This window comes from Anolis carolinensis, unplaced genomic scaffold (assembly GCF_035594765.1).
Source record: "Anolis carolinensis isolate JA03-04 unplaced genomic scaffold, rAnoCar3.1.pri scaffold_12, whole genome shotgun sequence".
In the NCBI taxonomy this organism is placed as follows: Eukaryota; Metazoa; Chordata; class Lepidosauria; order Squamata; family Dactyloidae; genus Anolis; species Anolis carolinensis.
In genome coordinates this window covers 24210966-24237678 of record NW_026943823.1, presented here as the reverse complement: position 1 = coordinate 24237678, position 26713 = coordinate 24210966, and the positions used below count along the sequence as shown (strand labels likewise).

At 40.7% G+C, this 26713-nt stretch overlaps 1 protein-coding gene across 4 annotated transcripts in view; it reads left to right on the top strand.

Moving 5' to 3' along the window:
• pasd1 (PAS domain containing repressor 1) overlaps window positions 1–26713 on the top strand; it is an 80501-nt gene that overhangs the window by 4258 nt on the left and 49530 nt on the right. For 3 of the 4 annotated variants that reach the window (XM_062964049.1, XM_062964048.1, XM_062964047.1), the window contains 4 exons: window positions 18576–18673; window positions 21856–21912; window positions 22623–22777; window positions 24709–24800. In XM_062964049.1, coding sequence (XP_062820119.1) covers window positions 21881–21912; window positions 22623–22777; window positions 24709–24800 — 279 coding nt within the window. In that variant the 5' untranslated portion in view covers window positions 18576–18673; window positions 21856–21880. Of the gene's footprint in view, window positions 1–18575; window positions 18674–21855; window positions 21913–22622; window positions 22778–24708; window positions 24801–26713 lie in introns of those variants that run through there. The other variant, XM_062964050.1, reaches the window with a different exon arrangement.

Sequence of the window (26713 nt, the reverse complement as noted above, 5' to 3'; positions counted from 1 at the left end):
GCCTCACCAAACTGTAAATCCCGGGCTTTCATAGCATTGAATACTGCTGCCTTACCAAAGTATAAATTCCTGGTTTCTATAATTTGAGTGCTGCTGTCTTACCAAACTATAAATCCCAGGCTTTCCTGGCATTGGGTACTGCTGTCTTACCAAACTATTAATCCCTTATTTCCGTAGCATTGAGTACTGCTGCCTTTCTAAGCTACAAATCTCGGGCTTTCATAGCATTGAGTACTGCTGCCTTACCAAACTATAAATTCCGGGTTTCCATGGCGTTGAGTACTGCCACCTTATCAAACTATAAATCCTGGGCTTTCATAGCATTGAGTCCTGCCGCCTTACCAAACTATAAATCCCACATTTCCGTAGCATTGGGTACTGCTGCCTTACCAAGCTACAAATCCCGGGTTTCCATAGCATTGAGTCCTGCCATATTACCAAACTATAAGTCCCAGGTGTCCATGGCGTTGAGTACTGCCGCCTTACCAAACTATAAATCCCGGGTTTCCGTAGCATTGAGCGGTGGCAGTTGATTTTAATGGATTTTAATGGATTTTAATCTTGGACATTCTTAAAATTTTATATAATGTGATTTTGTTTTGTAATGGTACCTGTTTTATATGAACTGTTGTTTTGTAGATGGTTTTATATGAATTGTTGTTTTTACATTGTTTTTAGGCATTGAATTTTTGCCTATTTACTGTAAGCCGCTTTGAGTCTCCTCGGAGAGAAAGGCGGGGTAAAAGTGATGTAAATAAATAAATAAATAAATAAATAGCATTAATTTTACAATTAGCCGGTATTGTGGGAGTGGCAGTCCAAATTACCTGGAGGAAAGTCCGAAGTTGGCCCATGCCCGAAGTAGACGCGAATTGTTTCCAACAGGAATTGCAGGAAAATAATCCGGTCTTCCCATAAATGGAAGTTAGTAACTAGGTTGAAAAGTCACTCCTCCCCGTGTGTCTGTGGAAAGTGTTTACAGAGAAGGTTCCTCCCTCAGGAGATCCTCGCAGGCCTGGGTGAATCAGTGGTCAATCTGTGGCTTTTCTGGGTGGCTTTTGCCAAGTTAAGCTGTTCTCAAGTTAAGCGTTGACATTGTACGGAACACTCGGCCCTTTGTGAAATCCCACCGCCCTGAGATTCGAAGCGGTACCAGCCGACGTCCAGATCTATCCGTAAGCAGATTTAGAGAAACCAAAGTGGACCAGGAGCGAAGGGAGACGGGGGAGTCTGGGGGCGGCAAGGGGGCTCCTTGGCAGAGATGTGCAGAACATGCTCGGGAACATTGCTGCCGACTTTGACCAGGTGCCTTAAAGGTGGATTGAGTCCTCATGCGGCTTTGCAGCCTTCTTTTTAGGAACTGTCGCATCTCAGAATAGTTCACCTTGCTGTTGACACCAAGTCACACACAAAAATAGGCTTTTGTAATTTTATTAAGCTAAGGCAGAATATATATATATAATATATATCAAAGCAGGCAGAAATAAAGATCCCAAAGTACAGTAGAGTGTCACTTATCCAACACTCACTTATCCAACGTTCTGGATTATCCAACACATTTTTGTTTTCAATGCATTGTGATATTTTGGTGCTAAATTCGTAAATACAGTAATTACTCCATAGCATTAATGTGTAATGAACTACTTTTTCTGTCAAATTTGTTGTATAACATGATGTTTTGGTGCTTAATTTGTAAAATCATAACCTATTTTGATGTTTAATAGGCTTTTTCTTAATTTCTCCTTATTGTCCAACATATTTGCTTATCCAACGTTCTGCCGGCCCGTTTATGTTGGATAAGTGAGACTCTACTGTAGTTGCAAAAAAAAGTCAGTAAATCCAATAGTCTTTAGTCAACAACAACTCTTTATTGATTAGTCAGTTTTGACCATATCAAAACATATAAAACATACAAAACGTACACCCTTACCCATACATACAGTAAAATCATGTAAAACAGTAAAACCATGTAAAAACAGGGCATCCTGGCCTACTAGCCTACCAACCCACTCCTTGGTAGTTGTGCAAGTACAGAATAAAAAGATTAAAATTAAGATTAATTATTCCCTTAATAGTCTTTAGTCAAAAACCATGAGTCCATTTCCAAAGAAACATTAGTCCACTGGTTGCAAGGATTCAAGAACAGGAGAATTTCCAAGGCACGAAGCGAGAATTTGCTTTGACAAAGAATTGTGTCTAAGGGTTGTTGTATGTTTTTCGGGCTGTATGGCCATTTTCCAGAAGTATTCTCTCCTGACGTTTCGCCCACATCTATGGCAGGCATCCTCAGAGGCTGTCTCTAAACACACACTTTTAAAAGCAACCCAAAAATGCATTTCTCTTCCCTTTGGAGGCCTCCCGTTTTCCAGCTAATCTCAGGCTGCGCCGAGGCATTCCTTTCCATTGCAAAGGATCTGCTCTAGATAGCAATGGCGCTCCTTGATTGTCAAAGTCAACTAATTCATTATCTTGCACCTGAATAGGAACCTGAGACAAATCCAGCTCCTTATTTCCCATGGGAATGTCTCCCTGGTTGTTATTTTTGACAGGCTGGTTCGGGAGTTCATCATCTTGCCCTTCTGAACTAGCCCGTATAACTCCATGATTTCTCACCCCATGACATCATCCTGGAATTCACCTTGCATCCCATCTTCTGGCTCCTGCATCTCAAACCCAAAATCCCCTTCCTCATCTTCACTCTGGTTCTGCTGCTGAGTCACAACAGGAACACGTCTGCATTTGGGCAACGATTAGCCCAACCGTCCCTAGCAAAGCCTTGGCCTCCCTAGATGTCCCCAAAAAGGGTTGCCGTTTTTCATTTCCCCGAAAGGCAAGGGTTACTTCTGGCAGGGATTATATTTTGCCTTGCCCAGGGAAAGCAGCCCTGATCTAATTAATGAGACAAGATGTTCCATTTGTTCAGGCGCGGTACAGCTGGGAGTGGTTTTGTGGCTAAAAAAACCTCAGCGACGCAGTATATTTATTTATTTATTTCATTGTTTATTTTATTAATTGTTGTGTTGACTCTGATTTTAGTTATTGATACTTGTTTTAACGTGTTAGGTTTTGTTTCTGTTCTGGGCTTGGCCTCATGTTAGCCGCCCCGAGTCCCTTCGGGGAGATGGTGGCAGGATAGAAAAATAAAGTATTATTATTATTTTATTATGACACAGCAAACAAGATAGATATGCTGGATTTCGTTTCACAAAATCACAAGTCAAACACTTCCCAAGTGTCTAGGACTGTGTGATGTACAGTAGAGTCTCAGTTATCCAAGCCTCGCTTATCCAAGTTTCTGGATAATCCAAGCCACTTTGAAGTCAATGTTTTCAATATATCGTGATATATCATAACCTATTTTGATGTTTAATAGGCTTTTTCTTAATTTCTCCTTATTATCCAACATATTTGCTTATCCAACGTTCTGCCGGCCCGTTTAGCTTGGATAAGTGAGACTCTACTGTATTATTATTATTATTATTATTATTATTATTATTACGGTAGAGTCTCACTTACCCAAGATAAACAGGCTGGCAGAACCTTTGATAAGCAAAAATCTTGGATAATAAGGAGGGATTAAGAAAAAAAAGCCTATTAGACATAAAATTACACTATGATTTTACAAATTAAGCACCAAAACATCATGTTTTACAAGAAATGGACAGAAAAAGCAGTTCAATACACAGTAATGTTATGTGGTAATTACTGTATTTATGAATTTAGCACCAAAACATTGCAACATTTACTACAAAAACATTGACTACTAAAAGGAAGACTGTCTTGGATAATACAGAACATTGGATAAATGAGACTCTACTGTATTATATTTATTTATTTACAGTCCTTGATGGTAGCACTTCCTCATTCCTTTCCACATGGTGCTGGCAATTTTATGGTGTTGTAAATTAATTAAATTAGCCTCCCTGTGTAAAGCGGTACCTAACTTTCCTACTTGACAGATGCAACTGTCTTTCGGGCTTCTTAGGTCAACAGCAAGCTGGGCTATTTAATGGTAGGGGGCTTAACCCGACCCAGGCTTCGAACTCATGACCTCTTGGTCAGTAGTGATTTATTGCAGCTGGCTACTAACCAGCTGCACCACAGCCCGGCCCCAGTATATCTATTTATTTACTTACAGTATTTATATTCCGCCTTTCTTTCTCACCCCAAAGGGGACTCAGGGCAGATCACAATGCACATATACATGGCAAACATTCAATGTCATTAGACATACGACATATATAGACAGACACAGAGGCAATTTAACATTTTCAAGCTTCTGCTTCATGAGGGTATGCACGATTCCGGCCACAGGGGGAGCTCCCACTTCACCGTCCACTTGTGACATCGAGTCCTTGATGGTAGTACTTCCTCGTTCCTTTCCGCGATGCTGCTGGCAATTTGCTTGATGATGATGATGCTGATGATGCTGATAATAATAAGAACTTTCGATGTGCAAATTCTATTTATACAAAACTTTCAATAAAAAATATTTGACAAAAAAAATAAGAACATTAATAGAGTTGGAAGAGACTCCTTAGGCCATCTAATCCAACCCTATTCTGCCATGCAGGAAAAGCACAATCAAAGCACCCCCCGACAGATGGCCATTCAGCCTCTGCTTAATGATCATGACGATGATCACAACAATAACAACAACAACAACATTTTTTGGACCGCGTCAGATTTAGACAAGGAAGGCGCACGGAATTGTAACCCAGAAACACCTGGAAGGCCAAACATTCCTCACCTCTGTTCTGCATTACTGGGCGGGAATGCTTTGCGCAGGAACCGTATGGATGTGGGAGTTGTTTGTGGGACGGAGACACAAAGGCATTACTCACTCATCTCTCAGCACCGGTCTTGTCTTGACATAAAGGATCAAAGGACGGGCCCCAGAGCAGAGCAGAGCAAGCGTGTAGGAGCACATAGGTGTGAAGTCATTATGCTTCCCTTGCAGAGGAACACTTCGGTTTTTAAGGAATTATGCATGCGGAACAGACACCCGCCTCTTCTTCCTTTTTGCTAGAAAAAGACAGCAGCTTGAGGGTGCTCGCCCGGAGAAGCGATGCAACGCCCGATAAGAAGTGGAAACGTGGGGAAATGGCAAAGTCATCAAAGAGGAAGTCCCGTTTGCTTACCTCCAGCAAGTTATCAGATATCCGGCAATCTTGACTTTATTCCGCTCGTGCCGCTTATGAAAGGCAGGCACACAGCGCTCGTAAAGCGCAACCTGTATTAATTAATCCTTCAGGTGCTGCAGCCTTGTATCAATTGGCATTTCTGGATGTTCGATAAATCAGGGAATAAATAGCAGTGAGTCGTCAAAGGCTTTCATGGCCGGAATCACTGGGTTGCTGCAAATTTTCTGGTCTGTATGGCCATATTCCAGAAGCATTCTCTCCTGACGTTTCGCCCACATCTATGGCAAGCATCCACAGTGGTTGTGAGGTCTGTTGGAAACGAGGCAAGTAATAATAATAATAATAATAATTTTATTTATTTATTTATTTATTTATTTATTTATTTATTATTAAACTTATATACCGCTACTCCCAGTTTGGCTCGGAGCGGTTTACAAAAATAGATTAAAACAATACACTTGGCTTTAAAATAACAATAAAAACAATAAAAACAACAATAAAAGCAACCATAAAAACAGACATAGCCCAGAGTTTTTCATATAATAATGAAACTTAATAAAACTTAATAATAATAAGTTTATTTATATCCCGCCTCCATCTTCCCCGAAGGGGACTCGGGGCGGCTTACAGCAAAATCAAAATACAAGCGATGATAAAATATGACACATCAAAGGACAACAACAGAAACCAATAATAAAATATACACAATAGGTGGAAAAACACAACACAGAATTAAAACATCAGATTAAAAACAATGAGGTTGCAATAGTGGATAAGCAAGGTGCACATTATGGGGTTTATATACAAGTGGGGTTTATATACCTGTTTATATACCTGTGGAATGTCCACGGAGAGAGAAAGAACTCTTGTCTGTTGGAGGCCAGTGTGAATGTTACGATTAGCGTTGAATGGCCTTGCAGCTTCAGAGCCTGGTTGATTCCTGCCTGGGGGCATCCTTGGTTGAGAGGTGTTAGCTGGCCCTGATTGTCTCTGTCTGGAATGCCTCTGTTTTCTGATTGTTGTTCTTTATTTACTGTCCTGATTTTAGAGGTCTTTTTTTTAAAAAAAATTCTCGTAGCCAGATTGTATTCATTTTCATGGTTTCACCCTTTATGTCAAAATTGTCCACATGCTTGTGGACTAGATGGCCCATGTGGTCTCTTCAGACTGTATTATTATTATTATTATTATTATTATTATTATTATTATTATTATTATTATTATTGAGGCTGGATGGCCATTTGTCAGGTGGTGGCTTTGTGCTGTTCCTGCATGGAAGAAAAGGGTTGGACTAAATGACCCATGTGGTCTCTTCCGACTCTATTATTATTATTATTATTATTATTATTATTATTATTATTATTATTATTATTGAGGCTGGATGGCCATTTGTCGAGTGGTGGCTTTGTGCTGTTCCTGCATGGAAGAAAAGGGTTGGACTAGATGACCCATGTGGTCTCTTCCGACTCTATTATTATTATTATTATTATTATTATTATTATTATTATTATTATTATTGAGGCTGGATGGCCATTTGTCAGGTGGTGGCTTTGTGCTGTTCCTGCATGGAAGAAAAGGGTTGGACTAGATGACCCATGTGGTGTCTTCCGACTATTATTATTATTATTATTATTATTATTATTATTATTATTATTGAGGCTGGATGGCCATCTGTTGGGGACACTTTGATTGTGCTTTTCCTGCATGGCAGGGGATGGGACTAGATGGCCCATGGGGTCTCTTCCAACCCTATCATCATCATCATCATCATCATCATCATCACTTAAATGGTGTCAAACTGCATTAAAACTATAATGTAGACGCACCCCAAGATGCTCACATCCTGCTCGATGTGGTTAAACACCTTCTTGAGCTTTTCTCGCATTGTGTTTTTAAGACCTAGACCCAGTTTGAGCATTAAGATCCTGGCATTTTAAAGCACTTGCATGTTGCCGTTTTGTGGGTGCCACCAAGTCAACCATAGTTTCTTGTTATCTCTGTTTAATGGCTTTTATACAAGTCAGGACTTTTCAATCATGTTCAGCTTATTCGGAAGGCATTGCCCATAGTGTTATGATTTAGATGGAACCTGCAGCTATCAACGTTTGTGGTTTCCTGATGCTCAGAGGAAGGACTGTAGTCAAATAGAATAGAAATAGAGTAGCTTTGTTGTCATGGTCCTATTGCAGAACGGAATCAAATGCCTTCCCCAGCACACACCACAAAACAACACAACCATCCCTCCACATTCTAATCCCTATTGCACAGCCTGCGATGCCACATCAATGCAGAGTTCAACATAGTATAAAAGCTGTCTCTCGGTCTGTTTGTCCTGTGAAATTTTGTCGAAATGCAGCCTGTTGAGAGGCATTTTTAACGGCGTCTTCTGCATACGATGTCCCGCTCTCTCGTTGACCCAGACAGGGCTCTGCCGTTGCATTTTCACCCCAATGAACTCTTTCTGAACCATTTCTCAAGTGAATGAATTTACTGCAGGGAGAGGAGAAATCGGTCCCTGGCTCAGCCTAAAACGCAATGTTGCTATTGGGATGGTGCAGCCGTCGGACCACGTGCAACCCCGTACGTTGATTTTGTGGGCCCAGTTTCCTCCACACATCCTTGTTTTGCCCATTAAAGGATGAATTGCCTCTCGCTCAGTCTTCCAGAAATGGCCTTTTAAGTAGGTTTCAGTGTTGCTGTCCATAGTCCTGACTAATTCCTCCATACGGGATGTCCCTGAGTTACATTCAACTTTCAGACGACTCATTCTTAAGAATTGGGCTGAGACAACAGGAAGTGAAAGGAATCTTATATTATTACTAGCTGTGCCCGGCCACGTGTTGCTGTGGCCAAGCCTGGTGATATGGGGAATAAAGTATTGAGGAACTGGTGGTACAGTAGAGTCTCACTTATCCAGCACTCGCTTATCCAACGTTCTGGATTATCCAACACATTTTTGTAGTCAATGTTTTCAATATATCATGATATTTTGCTGCTACTATATTTTGCTTACTACATAACATTACTGCAAATTGAACTACTTTTTCTGTCAAATTTGTTGTATAACATGATGTTTTGGTGCTGAATTTGTAAAATCATAACCTAATTTGATGTTTAATAGGCTTTTCCTTAATGCCTCCTTATTATCCAACATATTCGCTTATCCAACGTTCTGCCGGCCCGTTTATGTTGGATAAGTGAGACTCTACTGTAGTTGGTACAGTAGAGTCTCACTTATCCAACACTTGCTTATCCAACGTTCTGGATGATCCAACACATTTTTGTAGTCAATGTTTTCAATATATCGTGATATTTTGGTGCTAAATTTGTAAATACAGTAATTACTACATAGCATTACTGCATATTGAACTACTTTTTCTGCCAAATTTGTTGTATAACATGATGTTTTGGTGCTTCATTTGTAAAATCATAGCCTAATTTGATGCTTAATAGGCTTTTCCTTAATGCCTCCTTATTATCCAAGATAGTCGCTTATCCAACATTCTGCCGGCCTGTTTATGTTGGATAAGTGAGACTCTACTGTATATGTTATTTCCCAAAGCTTGTGAATATGCAGTATTTCTGGTTCCTTCTTTTTTTGTCATTTGGAGGTATGTATGAATGCTTCAATCGTCGTATCACTCATAATTGGCATTTAACAAGAATGTGTGGGTCATATTATTGCTTTGCTTCTCTATCACAAGATCTGTGCACGATGGGTCCTGTGAGACGCGGGTTGCGGAAACAGAGTGTCGACTTCTTCCGTGACGGCTTCAGAAAACTTGTTCATCGTTGGCAGAAATTTATCCAATTGTCTGGTGATGATGTGGAAAAGTGAATAGTGGTACAGTAGAGTCTCACTTATCCAACACAAACAAGCTGGCAGTATGTTGGATAAGCGAATATGTTGGATAATAAGGAGGCATTAAGGAAAAGCCTATTAAACATCAAATTAGGTTATGATTTTACAAATGAAGCACCAAAACATCATGTTAGACAACAAATTTGGCAGAAAAAGTAGTTCAAGACGCAGTAATGCTATGTAGTAATTACTGTATTTATGAATTTAGCACCAAAATATCACGATATATTGAAAACATTGACTACAAAAATGGCTTGGATAATCCAGAAACTTGGATAAGTGAGGCTTGGATAAGTGAGACTCTACTGAATGTATGAATGCTTCAATCGTCGTATCACTCATAATCGGCATTTCACAAGAACGTGTGGGTCACATTATTGCTTTGCTTGGCTGTCGGAAGATCTGTGCACGATGAGTCCTGTGAGACGCCGGTTGCGGAAACAGAGTGTCGACTTCTTCCGTGATGGCTTCAGAAAACTTGTTCATCGTTGGCAGAAATGTATCCAATGGTCTGGTGATGATGTGGAAAAGTGAATAGTGGTCGTTAAAGAGCACATTCTGAGGATTATTTCTGTGTTCGATTTATTTAATTATTCCTGTCCAAACCGAAGTAACGAAGGTGGAGGCATTACTTTTCATTCAACCCTCGTATTTTCACTTTTATTATGTGTATAGATTCTTTGCCGAAATGAGTTACGCATGTTCTGCAATGACTGTGCCTTAAATCCAGTTGTTCATTCCGTTTACAATAAGCTTTTCTGGGAATGGAAAGGGTAACTTTCCCACCATCTGGTCAAGGAAGACTCATAACGGCAAGGAAGGCTCAGTAAGTGAGGCATCATCCCGGGCCATGACAGTCAGATTCCGTATTTCCTTCTCTCCGCCTAATTCCGTTGGCAAACGCTGAAGGTTTCAGCCCTGGGGGGAATGGCTTTTCTGTTGCTAACTGTCAATGTATGTAAGTGACATTTCTGAAACAAAAGCCTTGCTTTAAAATTAGAAGCTCCTGTGGAAGCTCTCTGCGAGCTGACTCATGCTTGCTTGGCTCGTTGGTCTGATGAAGGACCCAGCCATGCGCAAGAGCCATAGGGCCAAAGACGCTGAGGATTTAAATAAAGCACATCAAAGCCTGAGGTCTTTTGCAAAGAAATGCATGGCTTAGGACAACAATCAACCGGGACGCGTGGCCATGACGACGCCTTCCTTTCCAAAAGACTACCTCCAGTCACACTTGTGTCTTACTGATGGGATAATAATAATGCCATTGAATACAGCTCTTTGAAACTGCATTATATAGTCAGTGTAGATTCATATAAGTCTATACCAGGCATGGGCAAACTCCAGCCCTCCGGGTGTTTTGGACTTCAACTCCCACAATTCCTAACAGCCTCAGGCCCATTCCTTTCCCCCCTCGGCCGCTTAAGATATTCAAGAGTAAGGAACATAAATCCAAGGCAGGCAAATCTAACTAACTACTATATATACTCGAGTATAAGCGTAGTTTTTCAGCCCTTTTTTTAAGACTGAAAAAGCCCCCCTCGGCTTATACTTGGGTGAGGATCCTGGTTGGCTTATATTTGGGGCAGCTTATACTCGAGAATATATGGTACATTTACAATAGAGTCTCACTTATCCAAGCTAAACGGGCAGGCAGAAGCTTGGATAAGCGAATATCTTGGATAATAAGGAGGGATTAAGGAAAAGCCTATTAAACATCAAATTAGGTTATGATTTTACAATTAAGCACCAAAACATCATGTTATGCAACAAATTTGACAGAAAAAGTAGTTCAATACGCAGTAATACTATGTAGTAATTACTGTATTTACGAATTTAGCACCAAAATATCACAATATATTGAAAACATTGACTACAAAAATGGCTTGGATTATCCAGAACCTTGGATAAGCGAGGCTTGGATAAGTGAGACTCTACTGTATAATTTTTCTCTATTATTGTTGCTACTATTACATTTATTTTACTCTATTTTTATTATTATTAATAATACATGTATTATTTCACTCTGATCTTATTATTATTATTATTATTGAATTTATTATTTTACTTTATTTATTGTTACTTGTATTATTTTTCTGTATTATTTTATTATTATTATTATTATTATTATTACATGTATTATTTTATTATTATTAAAAGGATACATAAGCACATTTACATTGAAGAAGATGAGAATAATGATTTGATCAGAGTTGGACAGTCTTATCTTAAATTTGAGCTTTATGTAAATATTCAAAAACATTTAACCTACTGATGCCTCAATTAATGTAATTTTATTGGTATCTATTTTTATTTCTGAAATTTACCAGCCTCGGCTTATACTTAAGTCAATGTTTTCCCAGTTTTCTTGTGATAAAATTAGGTGCCTCGGCTTATATTCGGGTCGGCTTATACTCAAGTATATAGGGTAAAGAGATAAATAAATAAACTATGTCTCACAGGACCAGGACACAGGACCAGCTCGAAAACTTGAATACATGAATTGCAAGGCCCATGGAACTGAGAGCTCTTCACCTGAATGCAGCGTTGCTCTCACAGAGATTGTTTACTCCTAACGAAAAACAAAACGTGGGGTTCATATATGCAAAGGAAGTAGGAAATGGAAACACAGACTTCTTTTTTCTCGCTGTTTGGACAGAAAGGATACTGTCATATATTATTATTATTATTATTATTATTATTATGACACAGCAAACAAGATAGATATGCTGGATTTTGTATCACAAAATCACAAGTCGAACACTTCCCAAGTGTCTAGGATTGTGTGATGTATTTTTGGATGATGTGGCCAGATCCCAGTCGGGTGGCCTTTTGCAGTTGGCAGATTGTAATTTTGTCAATATCTGTTGTCCCCTTATCAGCTTTTCCTTCAATTTTGTCAAGGAACTTTCCATGCAATGCCTTGTTGTGCCAGCTGTCAGCTCTAGTTTGTAGTGCAGTTTTCTTGTACTGATTCTTTGTCTGCTGTGCTTTGAGGGGTTTCTGATTTTTGACTTTATTGTTGTTGTTGTTGTTGTTGTTGTTATTTTACTGTGAAATTAGTTCTCAGCGGAGCTCCTGGTGGCACTGAGGGTTAAACCGCTGAGCTGCTGAACTTGTTGATTGAAAAGTCAGGTGAATCCCAGCTTCTGCCAACCTAGCAGTTTGAAAGAACTGAGTAGATCAATAGGTACTGCTCTGGTGGGACAGTAACAGCGCTCCATGCAGTCATGCCCATGGCCACATGATCTTGGAGGTGTCTACAGACAACGCCAGCTCTTGGGCTTAGCAATGGAGATGAGCAGCAACCTCCAGAGTCAAACATGACTAGGCTTCATGTCAGGGAAAAACCTTTACCTTGACCTAGTTCTCAGTAGTATGTTTCCTAAAAACGGTGATAAACCGCTTGCGCAGCGTCATTGCACTTGGAAAGAAAATGGGTCCAAAATGTCAAGGGGGTGAGTGGGGAAATTACTTATTGAGATTTAAATTGTAAGCCAAGAAGAAGCAAGCGGCTTGATCAGATTAGTTCGGTCTGAATAAAAATAGCACTAAGCAGAATCCGGCAAATGTGTGCAATATATTCTCGACTGGAAGAATTACCCGCTTTGTGGGTTTGAATCTTTGGGAAGCCCGTCTTTGCAGAAGGAAGTGGGAAGATTCTGCTGGTAAATTGCCCCACGGCTCAGGTTTAGCACTTCTGGGAAGTTCTCCTCCTCTCCTTGCTGAGTATTTCCCTTGTTCTGCCCATTTCCCCGAAATCTGTCTTTGCCATTCTCCCTGATGCCGTTTTCCTAGGTTGTTCCTATCATTTTGCCTTCTGGAGGAAGGACTTCAACTCTTGGAAGGTCCATTGCTATGGTCAATGGCAAGGGATTCTGGAAACTGAAGTCCAAAACATCTGGAGAACTTAAAGTTGGGAACCAACTCTATGACTCTATGATAACCGCTCTGGACGTCTCTTGTTTTCTTTCATGGGCATCCGGGTTGAGCAAATAATCCGACAACCACACCTCTTTTGACATATTTCAATTGCTGAACAGATCTGGCCTTGTTTACTGTATGTTAAAGGGATGTGATTACAAAGTCAAGGCGAGAGGAGAGACTAGTTGGGACTCTGTATTTCCTCATCCGAGTGGAGACCGGTCTCTTTAGAAGCAAAGGGATTCCATCCCCAAAGAAGATCTTTGGACATGTTTCTGCTTAGCGGGAAATCCTTGGCACTGAAGTTCACCTATCTTTTTAAAATAATGACCCAGATGTACGTGAGGAACCTTTAATGGGCGCAATAGTGGCCGCACTTGTGCTAAAAGGAGGGAAGAAGAGAAAGGCTCTGAAGAAGAAGGCAGGCAGAGTCTGACATCAGATGTCAAGGTGTTCCCTCTGACTAAGGCCGTTCCCTTCCCACAAAAGGATTTACTTGCACATTAAGCCCATGTTTACTTTCCTGTGACCAACCGCAAAACAAAGTACCATAAGCGCAAGATGCATAGGTGAGGCAAATGGCAGGCATTTTTTCCCCAGCCACTTGGGAAACTATTTCTGCCGAAGGACAGTGCTATCAAGTTTGACTCTGTGTCAATCTACAAATTAGTTTCATGCATTTGTCTCTTAACTCCCCCCACTTCCATCCAAATTTAAAAGATCCCTTATCTTTGTTATATCATTTTTATTTAAATTTATTATCACTTTTACATATATCCAATCTTTTTTATTATCTAATGTTCCTATTGGGAGTAAGGAATCACGGTGGCGCAGTGGGTTAAACCTTTGTGCCGGCTGGACTGCTGACCTGGAGGTTGGGTTGCTGACCTGAAGCTTGCTGGTACAAATCCGTGAGACAGGGTGAGCTCCTGTCTGTCAGCTCTAGCTTGCGGGGACATGGGAGAAGCCTCCAAGCAGGATGGTAACATATCCGGGTGTCACCTGGGCAATGTCTTTGTAGACGGCCAATTCTCTCACACCAGAAGTGACTTGCAGGATGTTCTCAAGTCAGGTGAGCTCCTGTCTGTCAGCTCTAGCTTGCAGGGACATGAGAGAAGCCTCTCAGCTAACACATCCGGGCATCCCCTGGGCAACGTCTTTGTAGACAGCCAATTCTCTCACACCAGAAACCACTTGGAGTATGTTCTCAAGTAGGGTGAGCTCCCGTCTGTCAGCTCTAGCTTCCCATGCGGAAACATGAGAATAATAATAATAATAATAATAATAATAATAATAATAATAATAATAACAACTTTATTCTTATACCCCGCCCCATCTCCCCGAAGGGACTCGGGGCGGCTTACATGGGACTATGCCCGGACACAATAGCACAAAATCAAAACAAAAACAATAAACAAATAAGCCAACAATAAAACATCAACATGAATAAGAGAAGCCTCCCAGGAGGATGGTCATACATCCGGGAATCCGCCAGGCAACGTCTCTGTAGACGGCCAATTCTCTCACACCAGAAGCGACTTGCAGGATGTTTTCAAGTCACATCTGACATACTTTTTTTAAAAAAAATTGTGAGTCTGTCTAATTTGTTCAATGGGAGTTTGTTTTGCTGTTTTCCCCAGCATTCAAGTGTCGAAGAGAATGGGCTTGCTTTTACTTTCTTCATTCCTTGACTGTCCATCTTTTCCTTTAGGCACGAACCGTGGTTCTGCCCATGTAGTGACGTCTTAGTTCTTCCCCATCGTTTTGGAAATGCCATTGGAAAATTACGTTTTCCGTACGAGGTTTAATCTCTGTGACAACAGAAACATATATGCTATCTATCCAGGCTAATAGGTGTTTTGTGTACGCCAGAGAAGTTATCTATTGCCTAACAACAACAACAACAACAGCTAGCCTTTGTAGTTTGTGAAATAGCAAGGAAGAAGGGATCCAAATGCCAGGAGTGTCTCTTCTCTCTCTCTCTCTCTCTCTCTCTCTCTCTCTCTCTCTCTCTCTCGATTACGTCCTCGGCTGTGGGTTGTATCTAGGTTAGCGGAACAGGCTTGTGTGAGATTTAAAATTAAAGAAATGTGTTTCTGGGGCAGAGGAATGGCTGTCTGTCTCTCTGCCCTGGAAGAGGAAGAGGAGGAACGTGGTCCAAACCCCATTCCTTGTTATTTGACGTGGTGTGCGCACACAATGCCCCTTTGGATGGCAAAATGCCACTCTGGATTTCCAACATTCCTCCGACAGCAGGAGGTAGATTTGAATGCTGCCAATATCGGCTCTTTAATTATCTTGCTCTCTCCGTATATATGCGTCTCACCGAGACATAAGGAAAAGCGAGCGCTCGCCGGCTGTAGAAATGTCATCTCTCAAAATGTGTCATAATTGAATCAGTGACACTTTGCTGGAAAGGTTAAACTTGCCGTCTCATGCACACGCGCGCATAGAGGCCAACGGAGCCTTGCGCATTCGGATGCGAGACAGAATCTGCTTCTTTCTTCCACTTTCTGTAGAAGTAAGCACCACAGCATAGAATTGCCTCTACGTGGCATATGGGAAGTCTTGTCTCAAAGAAATGGTGCGAGACAGTCCCCGCTCTGCTATGCTCCTTTTTAGATGCCGTCATGTTGGGTTTGGACTCTGCAATGTTCGGGGCAACAGTGGTGCAGCGGGTTAAACCGCTAACTTGCTGACCAGAAGGTCGGTGGTTCGAATCTGCGGGACAGGGTGAGCTCCCATTGCTAGCCCCAGCTTTGTATTCAGTTATGTATTGATTTGATGTTAATATAATGCAACAATGGGGGTGCTATGGCATATGTATTTTATGTATGTTGTTGTTCTTTTTATACATGTATTTATTTCGTGTCAAAAGCATTGCATAGTGATAAAATAAAGGAATCACAAACAGCTAAATAGTTTTGGACCAAAAGCGGGCAACAGCAATCGCATTGTCCGTAGCTTTAAACAACTCCTCCTCCGTGCATGAGGCAGGGCATTGTGGGCAAGCAGACATATGAGGAAAAAGCATTGCATTGCCTTTAAACATTTTTTAATACATGTAAATATAGTACCAGAGACATATCTCTTACTGGAATACGAGGGTTGAATGAAAAGTAATGCCTCCACCTTCGTAACTCCTCAAGAGATGGCAGTCCTGGTCTGCGGCAGGTCCGGGCTTGTTCAGTAGACTCTCCTCTACAGTTAGTTCCATTTGGTGGGAAGCCTTAGCATTGAACGGCTGTGTTGTTAAAGTGCAAAGTATGGAACTCTGCGCAGACGGGGAAGCCTTAGCATTGAACGGTTGTGTTGTTAAAGTGCAAAGTATGGGACTCTGCGCAGACGGTCAGTCAATTAAACTTAAGCAACGTGCAGTGACTGAATTCTTCACAGCAGAAGGTGTCACCCCAAAGGAGATTCCTCAGAGAATGCAAGCTGTTTATGGGGATTGTGTTGATGTGAGTCCTGTGCGTCGTTGGGCAAGTAAGTTCAGAGATATTGAGGTGGGAACATCTGACTTGTGTGACAAACAAAGAGTTGGACATCCTATGACAGCAACCACCAAGTTTCACAAGCAAAAGGTTGACAGATTGATTCAGGACAATCGTTGTATCGCTCAGAGAGAAATTTCAAGCATCATCGGCATTTCAAAAGAACGTGCGGGTCAGATGATTGCTTTGCTTGGCTTTTGGAAGATCTGTGCACAATGGGTCCTGTGAGACGTTGGTTGTGGAAACAGAGTGTCGACTTCTTCTTCAGAAAACTTGTTCATTGTTGGCAGAAATGTATCCAATTGTTTGGTGATTATGTGGAAAAGTGAATAGTGGTTGTTAAAGAGCACATTCTAAGGATTATTTCTGCATTTGATTTATTAAAATATTCCCTTCCAAACTGAAGAAACGAAGGTGGAGGCATTACTTTTCATTCAACCCTTGTAATACGCAAATCCAAAAATATACAAATCCGCTAAAGTTATGCCCACGAATGTGCAGGGCTGACCTTAATTTGCCTTCTTAATGCATCAGCATGGCTCAAATTAGGCCTTTGCCAGCCCTGTATATCTTCCTGGGTATAATGGTGGCCAATGATACTCTCGTCCAGCCAGGATCTATTTTATTTCTTCCTTCCACCTGCAAAAGCTTCTGTACATGGCACTAGATGCAATGATCATGGCGAAGATTACATACCGGGCATAATTAATTACACAATTGTGAGTTTGAGCACAGATTCTCTTATGAAACTTTTCTGACGTCTCTTGAGTCAATGCTATTTTAAGCCCCGGCTTAAAAGAGGACGGCGAATACTTAGCGCTCCATGTAGCCCTAAACTGTTTAATCTGGTTAAGAATATTTTGACCTTATTTGTGCCATCTAGGTTAGTTCTTTTTACAGCTCCTCGTTTTGCTGCATCATGCTAAAGCGCGGTGCGTGTTTTAACAAGCGTGTGGGGGGTTTTGTTTTGTTTTTTTGCATGCATATTTTTATTTACATACGTGTTTCACTCTTGAGCAGCTGGACAAATAAACATTAATTCCATCTTTCTAATCTGGCTCCTTGCACTCAGATCACGCAATATGATTTGAGCTTGAAGTGAACTCTAATACAAATGCTAATTAGTTTATGTTGTTATTACACTGTGATTGGCTTCTTGAGCTGCCAGCTTATTAGATCCGTTTTCTTAACCGTATCCAATGCAAACTCGTTTAGGAAAAGTTACTTTTGAGGACTCTAAAGCAGATGATATGACACATGATTTATGGCAGAAATTTAAAAAATGTACGTTAAAGATATGGAATAAACGACATAACATATATACCTGAGTATAAGCCGACCCGAATATAAGCCGAGGCATCTAATTTTACGCAAAACAACTGGGAAAACATTGACTCAAGTATAATCTGAGAGCGGTAAATTTCAGAAATAAAAATAGATACCGATAACATTAAATTAATCGAGGCATCAGTAGATTACTGTATATACTCGAGTATAAGCCTAGTTTTTCAGCCCTTTTTTAAGGCTGAAAAAGCTCCCCTCGGCTCATACTCGAGTGAGAGTCCTGTCTGGCTTATATTCAGGTCAGCTTATACTTGAGTATATAGGTATTCAGACTTGGACAATCTTAAAGTCTTATTATCTTAAATTACAGTTTTATATAATATAATAATAATAATAATAATAATAATAATAATAATAATAATAATAATAAAACTTTATTTATACCCCGCCACCATCTCCCCGTGGGGACTCGGGGCGGCTTACATATTCAAAAACATTTAACCTACTGATGCCTCAAATAATGCAATTTTATTAATATCTATTTTATTTTTGAAATTGACCCATAGCTGCTGCATTTCCCACCCTCGTCGAGTCAATAAGTTTCCTCAGTTTGTGTGGTAAAATGAGGTGCCTCGGCTTATATTCGGGTCGGCTTATACTAGAGTATATACGGTAAATGTTTTTGAATACATAAAACTGTAATTTAAGATAAGACTGTCCAACTCTAATTAAATCATTAATCTCATCTTCAGTGTAAATGTGCTTAATTAGCCTTTTAATAATAATAGAGTAAAATAATACATGTAAGAGTAATATTAAATATAGTAAAATAATAAATGTGCTAAAGCCTTCCTTGCTTTTTTCTTCTAGGATTCGTTTCTTCTCCACCGCTATTTTAATGGTTTTAATAAGGCACACGCTTATCTTACCCTGCCATCCTGGACTGATGAATCTAAGGGATAGAACAGGTAAGATCTATGCTGATTTTATTTTCTTAGGCAGCCTCCTCAACCGGAGTTGCTCTCTTTTGCAAACGAGACGCTCTGCGAGTTCAAATGGGAAGTATTGGGAAAAAATAGTTTGGAATAATTACTCCCTAGAAGTGTAAGTCCTAGTATCCCCAACTATTTTTTTTTCTGTATCAGAACTAACTGTTGCACCTCAGCGTGGGTTCACCTTGCTCTTAACACACACTCCACCACAGCAGGCATGGTTTGTACAGTTTATTGATAAAAGATAGCAAAGTCTGAATAAAAAGCAGTAAAGAAGGCAATAATCCAAATGCAAAGGCAATCTGTAGAATATAGTTCAAAGTCTCTAATATAGCAAAACAGTCCTGAAAACAAGGCAGCATGAACTCCAAAATGCAATCCAAAACACAGGATCTAGGCATGAATAAAAACAAGAATCCTTTTCCATGAGCATAGACAAGGCAGGAATATAGCTTCAGACGTTGCTTCATCTGAAATCTTTCCTTGTTTCTCCCTTATTTAACCATGCTTACAGGCCAAGAAAGCATTCCTTTGTCTTTGAGTTTCCACACTTTTACCAGCTATTCTAAGACAATGTCTTAACCTTAACCTTGCATCCCTATCTAAGGAAGACTCCTCTGACTCGCTGCCAGAAACACCTGGGACTTGTTGATGTTCTGAATCCTGTGAAAGGTCATTCTTATCACTGGCTTCTACTTCACTGCTAGTCTGTTTATCACAGGCTTCTGCTTCACTGCTATCCTATGGCCTTTCTGACAATTCAGAGCCTTCAACATTTCCTTGGTCAGCCTGCATAAGCCCAAATCATCCAGAGGAACTAACTCCCACCGACAATGGACTGGGACCAAACTTGGCACAGAGAAGCCCCATGACCAACTGAACATACTACAGGAGTTAGTGGGAATGGACCTTGATTTTGAGAATTATAGTTCACTTGCATCTAGAGAGCACTGAGCCCAGCTGATGTTGGAGCTGGACCAAACTTGGCACACAGACCCAACATGGCCAGTTGCGAATATTGTCAGGGTTTGGGGGTGATTGCCCTGGGAATCTGGGAGTTGTAGTTCACCCTTATCCAGACAGCACTGAACCCAGCCAAAGACGGATCTGGACCAAACTTCAGTGATGTGACCTAACATCCCAAAGCAAACAATGCGTTGTTCTAAAAACCTGGGCACTGCCGGGTCCCCAAGCTAGTGTGTATATATACAAATCTATAGAGAGAGAGATAGAGATGATAGATAGATAGATAGACAGATAGATAGAGATTTGCACCCACCCAAGAATGTCCCTGAGGCCTTAGGTGTGACAGATTCACCCGTGAAAGTACACCTGAGCTCTTGGGAGTCCAATCGGCTTGTTTCAACGGCTTCCAATGAAGACGTCTTGATTGTTCAGCCCTGGCTTTCTCTTGTGGGAGGATTTTCCCGAAGTGAAAAGGGCGTGGGACCAGATCGGGCCTCGGTTGTCTGTACTGGCCTGCCTGGCGAATCAGGAATGCGGTTCCTCGTTCCCCGCCTGGCCTGGTGGAAATGTCTCCTCGCATTGTCTCCGGGTCCTCACATCTCCTTTCCCGGTTCTCCTTCAATGGAAATTGGTCTTAATTCTTCATAACAGATTATTTCACATTCAGTCTTTTCCTTAAATTATGTATCATTCACACTTACCAAGAAAGTTCTATAATTTTCATTTAGATTGTGAGTTTGTTAGTGTTTATATCACTTTATTATTATCATGCTCTCTCTCTTTCTATATTTACATCAAATCTTATTTTCCATCAATCACTCTTGCCTGCCTACTTTCTCCCTTCTCCGGCTCTGAGCAGGCCTACATCACGATGCTTCCGTGGCAGTGGTGGGCAGGCTCTCTTTGGGGCTCCTTCCCTCCTTCCACGCCTCCACTCATACTCATGTCACCTCTCTTTCCCAGTCGACATTACAGCGGGCCACTTCACCTAGCAAGAGCCAATCCTTCACTGAGTAACAGCTAATCTGGTGACATCACAGAGGGCTACTTCACCTAGCAACAGCCAATCCTTCACTGAGTAACAGCTAATCCGGTGACATCACAGAGGGCCACTTCACCTAGCAACAGCCAATTCAATGACATTACAAAGGGCCACTTCACATTGCAACAATTCCTTATCTATCAATAGCTAATCCGGTGACATCACAGAGGGTCACTTCACCTAGCAACAGCCAATTCAATGACATTACAAAGGGCCACTTCACATTGCAACAATTCCTTATCTATCAATAGCTAATCCGGTGACATCACAGAGGGTCACTTCACCTAGCAACAGCCAATTCAATGACATCACAAAGGGCCACTTCACATTGCAACAATTCCTTATCTATCAATAGCTAATCCGGTGACATCACAGAGGGTCACTTCACCTAGCAACAGCCAATTCAATGACATCACAAAGGGCCACTTCACATTGCAACAATTCCTTATCTATCAATAGCTAATCCGGTGACATCACAGAGGGTCACTTCACCTAGCAACAGCCAATTCAATGACATTACAAAGGGCCACTTCACATTGCAACAACTAATCCCTTATCTATCAATAGCTAATCCGGTGACATCACAAAGGGCCACTCCACCTAGCAACAGCCTTTTTTGTTACAAGCAGGCAAACATGCATGCATACATACTTTGACTTAGATAGATAGATAGATACTCCTGTCTTTAAAAAATCTGGCTTAAGAATCTGAAATATTAGTGGATAAACAAAGCAGGTTCGTTTATAAAGCTAAGTTTTTGGTCTCTGGTGAGTTTATGGCTAATTTTGACTAGTTTGGAATGAATTCTGGCTCAGACTCGGGATTTGTGGGGCAAAGAAACATGTCAATAAATATTTAGGGATATTTAAAATAACCTGAATAATAATAACCCTAGGAATATTATAGAACTAATGATTAGAAAAAATATTTTACGGGCAACAGTTCTCGGAATCCTACAGCCGGCATGTCCATTGGGCTTGTCAGTCCAAAAAAAATATTTCCCCCCACCCAAACTTTGGATTGTTTGTTTGTCTATCTAAAGAAATAATGGAATAGATATGAAAGCAGAGAAGGACTGATGAAGTCCCAGGCATTATGCAATGTTTTGCTTGCTCCTCCAAATGTGATCTTTGTTTTATTTCCTTTCCAGAACTCTGCATTTTGTAAACGAGCTGATGGACGAAGATGAGAAGGACAGGGCAAAGAGGTAAGCCAATACGCAATGTACCTGTATGAGTTTTGTAAGTAAATCAACTATGTTAACTTTTAACAAAGACTACTTAATATTTTTAGTTTCTTGAGAGCATGATTTGAATGCAAAATATTTTATGAGAGAGTAGATGTCCTTTTGGGCAACTGAAATAACACTTCTGAAGGTCTGCTATATATTTTATGCATTGGCTTATCTTTGTTCCTAACAGATCAAAGATATAACTAGGCATGTCAGTCTAACAACTGAGAAACCTAAATTGCCTTGCATGAATGCTAATGGATAATATATTGGACTCAAGTGAGTTTTTAACTCTTCTCAGGAAGGTCATGCCTTTCCAAAAAGGTTATGATTGTTCCAAATAGTGTGAATGCCAATTCAGCTCCAAAAAGCATCCTTTCCTTAAGTATTAACATATGAAACACAGAAGATAATCATATTATTTATCTTTTTAGTTATGAAAGTTTTCTAGTTTTAACGTTTTTTTTTTAAATGTAGTTTCCATTTTGTTATGAATTTTTATCCAGAAGTCTTTAGTCTTTGGGCAGGTCCACCACATGTGATAACAAGTTCCTTTCTTCTGTTTACATTCCCAAGTCTGAAGTTGTATATATTTTTGTGAGTTTTTCTGGAGTTATGTGCCATCTATACATACATCATTTTGTAGAGGTTCATTTTGAGTCTCCTCTTGTGTTGCCATTGACTAGGGCATCGCGCAACAAGTCCGAGAAGAAGAGGCGAGACCAGTTCAATGTCCTCATTAAGGAGCTTTGCACCATGTTGCAGGGCCACGGCCACCCGCTCAAGATGGACAAATCCACCATATTGCAGAGGACCATCGACTTCTTACAGAAACAGAGAGGTACTCCCATGTGTCCTTTCCACAGAGGGGCTATTTTGATTCCCCCTAATTATTGTAAAACTTTATCTCACAGTGAAACTAAAGGTAGAGCTAATGCAGTTTGACACCACTCCAAATTCCAAAGTTGCCAGGGATAATCCTCGGTTGTGATGCACATAGTCCCTCTACTGTTCTTGTTTATTTTCACCCTTCTTCAATTGGTGCAAAAAGAGCTCAGAGTTCAAAAAGCCATTTGTACTTAGTTCTCTAATCCTAATCCGGGACCAGAATCTCACCCATCCTAGTAGGTTTAGGCATCAGCAAACGACTGTATTCTAGGGATGTGCACGATATATATTTCCTTAGTTTCCTTTGTCCAGTCGTTTCACGTCGACTGGACAAATGAATGACAACATTTTCGTAGGAAACGAGAGGCGACACAAAAATGAAAGCCACACAGTCATCGTGCTTATTTTCGTTTTCCTTTCATTTTGGATGTATTGCAATAAGCGGGTACTGACAGAGGGCTGCTTTCCCATTACTACTGATGTGTACAAATGGGTGTTAATAATAATATTAATATTAATATTAAGAAAAACAGTTATTCTGGGACCCTAAGCTGAGTCTGGGAGAGAAGTGCCTCCCCATTACATCTGATGTGTGCCAATGGGTCTTAATAATAAGAATAATATTAATAACAATAGTTACTCTGGGACCCTAAATTGAGTCTGAGAGAGGTCTGCTTCCCCATGACAGCTGATGTGTGCCAATGAGTCTTAATATTAATAATTATATTAATATTAAGAACAACAGTTATTCTGATACCCTAAGGTGAGTCTGGGAGAGAAGTGCCTCCCCATGACAGCTGATGTGTGCCAATGGGTGTTGATAATATTGATATTAATATTAAGAACAATAGTTAATCTGGGACCCTAATCTGAGTCTGGGAGAGGAGTGCCCCCCATTACATCTGATGTGTGCCAATGGGTTTTAATAATAATATTTATATTAATATTAAGAACAACAGTTATTCTGGGACCTTAATCTGATTCTGGGAGAGAAGTGCCTCCCCATTACATCTGATGTGTGCCAATGGGGTCTTAATAATAATATGTATATTAATATTAAGAACAACAGTTAATCTGGGACCCTAATCTGAGTCTGGGAGAGGAGTGCCCCCCATTACATCTGATGTGTGCCAATGGATCTTAATAATAATATTTATATTAATATTAAGAACAACAGTTATTCTGGGACCCTAAGCTGAGTCTGGGAGAGGTCTGCTTCCCCATGACAGCTGATGTGTGCCAATGGGTGTTGATAATAATTATATTAATATTAAGAACAATAGTTAATCTGGGACCCTAATCTGAGTCTGGGAGCGGAGTGCCTCCCCATTACATCTGATGTGTGCCAATGGGTCTTAATAATAATATTTATATTAATATTAAGAACAACAGTTATTCTGGACCCTAAGCTGAGTCTGGGAGAGGAGTGCCTTCCCATTACATCTGATGTGTGCCAATGGGTCTTAATAATAATATTTATATTAATATTAAGAACAACAGTGAGCCTCAGAAGCCCTCCCATTGCTGCCAATGGTCCAAATTTTTTTGGTTTTTTTTATAAGTGAGATGAAAATTCTGTTTGTATAGGCGCCCCATCTTTGGAATTGGGGACAAATACAAAACTGATACAAAACGAATGAAACAAAACAAAATGAACAGCGATTCCATACAATTGCACACCTCTACTGTATTCTCTTCTAATGTCTTTTGCCGTAAGGTCTACACTTTGATGCCGTTCGGCCACGTGTGTCCCATTTCAAGTCTGCAAACTCTTAGAGGCAATAGGTGTTGCCTGTACCTTCACTCATCCCTACGTCATGTTGCCTGTGCCGCTCTTCATGAAACCAAGATTTGATTTTCCTCTGCCTCCCTTTTTCCTTTCAGAAATCACAGCACAGACCGAGGCCTGTGAGATTAGACAAGACTGGAAGCCTTCGTTCCTTAGCAATGAAGAGTTCACCCAGTTGATGTTAGAGGTAAGACGTGGGGACGTGGGTTGTATCGAGTGACTTACAAGACGTTTGGTGTCATTCGCCAGCAGCTCATGCATCCGGATGCCTGTCAAAGCGTATTAGAGGAAACCCCATTTTGCCTAATCCAAGATGTCACCGACCGACGGATTCATATGTATGACGACAGACTGGCTTCGTTTTCACTAAATGCAGTCGTTTTGCACAGCTGTTCTGTGGAGTCCAATGATTTCGCAAACTGTGCCCGAATTAAAGATATTTGGGATTGACTTATGTAGTTGAAATGAGTATTCTTTTATATAAGAATCTGCATTTTTCCAGTTCAGATTTGTATTAAAAGTGCCTATGGCCTCATCTATAAATGCAGTTTGAAACTGCATTATAGGATCAGCGTAGACTCATATAACGTGGTTCAATGCAATTATTATTATTATTATTATTATTTATTTATATCATGCCACCATCTCCCAAAGGGACTTGGGCGGCTCACAAAACATTGGAGGTGTGACACAAAATACAAAATACAACAAGTGCAAAACAAAATATAGACAATAAACAGACAACACAACATCATAATTTCACAGTATTCCCTGGTAGAAATAATACAATACAGCAACTGCTGTAGATAAAGCAGCAGTATTTGTATGAGTCTACACTGATTACACTATGTAACCTAATTTTTATTAGGTTGCTGTGTGTTTTCGAGGCTGTATGGCCATGTTCCAGAAGTATTCCTTCCTGACATTTCGCCCACATCTATGTGGTTGTGAGGCCTGTTGGAAACTAGGCCAGTGGGGTTTATATATATCTGTGGAATGATGTCCAGGGTCGAAGAAATAACTCTTGTCTGTTGGAAGCAAGTGTGAATGTTGCAATTAATCACCTTGATTAGCATTGAAAAGCCTTGCAGCTTCAAAGCTTGGCTGCTTCCTTTCTGAGGGAATCCTTTGTTGGAAGGTGTTAGCTGGCCCCAATTGTTTCATGTCTGGAATTCCTCTGTTTTCTGAGAAGCCATTATTCCTCTCCCTCTAATTAGGACTTTATTTTTCTTTTCTTTTTGTTGTATGAACGTAGAGGCATGGATGAGGGGCTGTGCTGCCAAGTTTAGTGTTTCAGGGATGTGTAGTTTTGTTGTTTTGTCCTAGGCCGAAATTTCATTACCTTTTTATATATAGAGATAGTTTCAAACTGCATTCTAGGGCAGTGTAGACGGGGCCTCGATTCGCCGTGTTTCCTTCCTCTTGCCAACAAGACATTTCATTGCGTGTGAAAGCGAGAGCTCCTGTCCTTTGCAAACAATGCCTCGTTTTGTTTTCCTCTGCTAAGGTTTAAGGGTGTGCTCTGGCCTAGAATCGCAATGCCTTGATCATTTCCTTCTCATAGAGATGCGATGACTCACCTTCTTGGGAAAAGTCGGCCTGTTTATCTCCATCTGCAGGCGCTTCTTGCTGAACAAGTTGATCCATCGCGGTTTGGTCATCAAAACAAGCTCCTGCCTCACAGGAGCTCTTCATGGGCCTTGCTTGCGGCAGGTGACCGTTTCGGAAAACACCTTTTAATTCAGGGTCAAAATATATGAACAAGAAGAAACCAATGAACAAGCCAGCAGCGGTGTGAGCGTTTGGCTCAAATGTGGGAGATCAGGGTTCATGAAAAAGTACATGAGATCCATACATGAAGTCAGTAACAAAGGCATTTATTTATTTGTGTTGTCGAAGGCTTTCATGGCCGGGATCACAGGGTTGTTGTATGTCTTTCGGGCTGTGTGGCCATGTTCCAGAAGCATTCTCTCCTGACGTTTCGCCCACATCTATGGCAGGCATCCTCAGAGGTTGTGAGGTATGGAGAAAACTAAGCAAAGAGGTTAATATATATCTGTGGAAAGTCTAGGGTGAGAGAGGTCAGTGTGAATGTGTAGT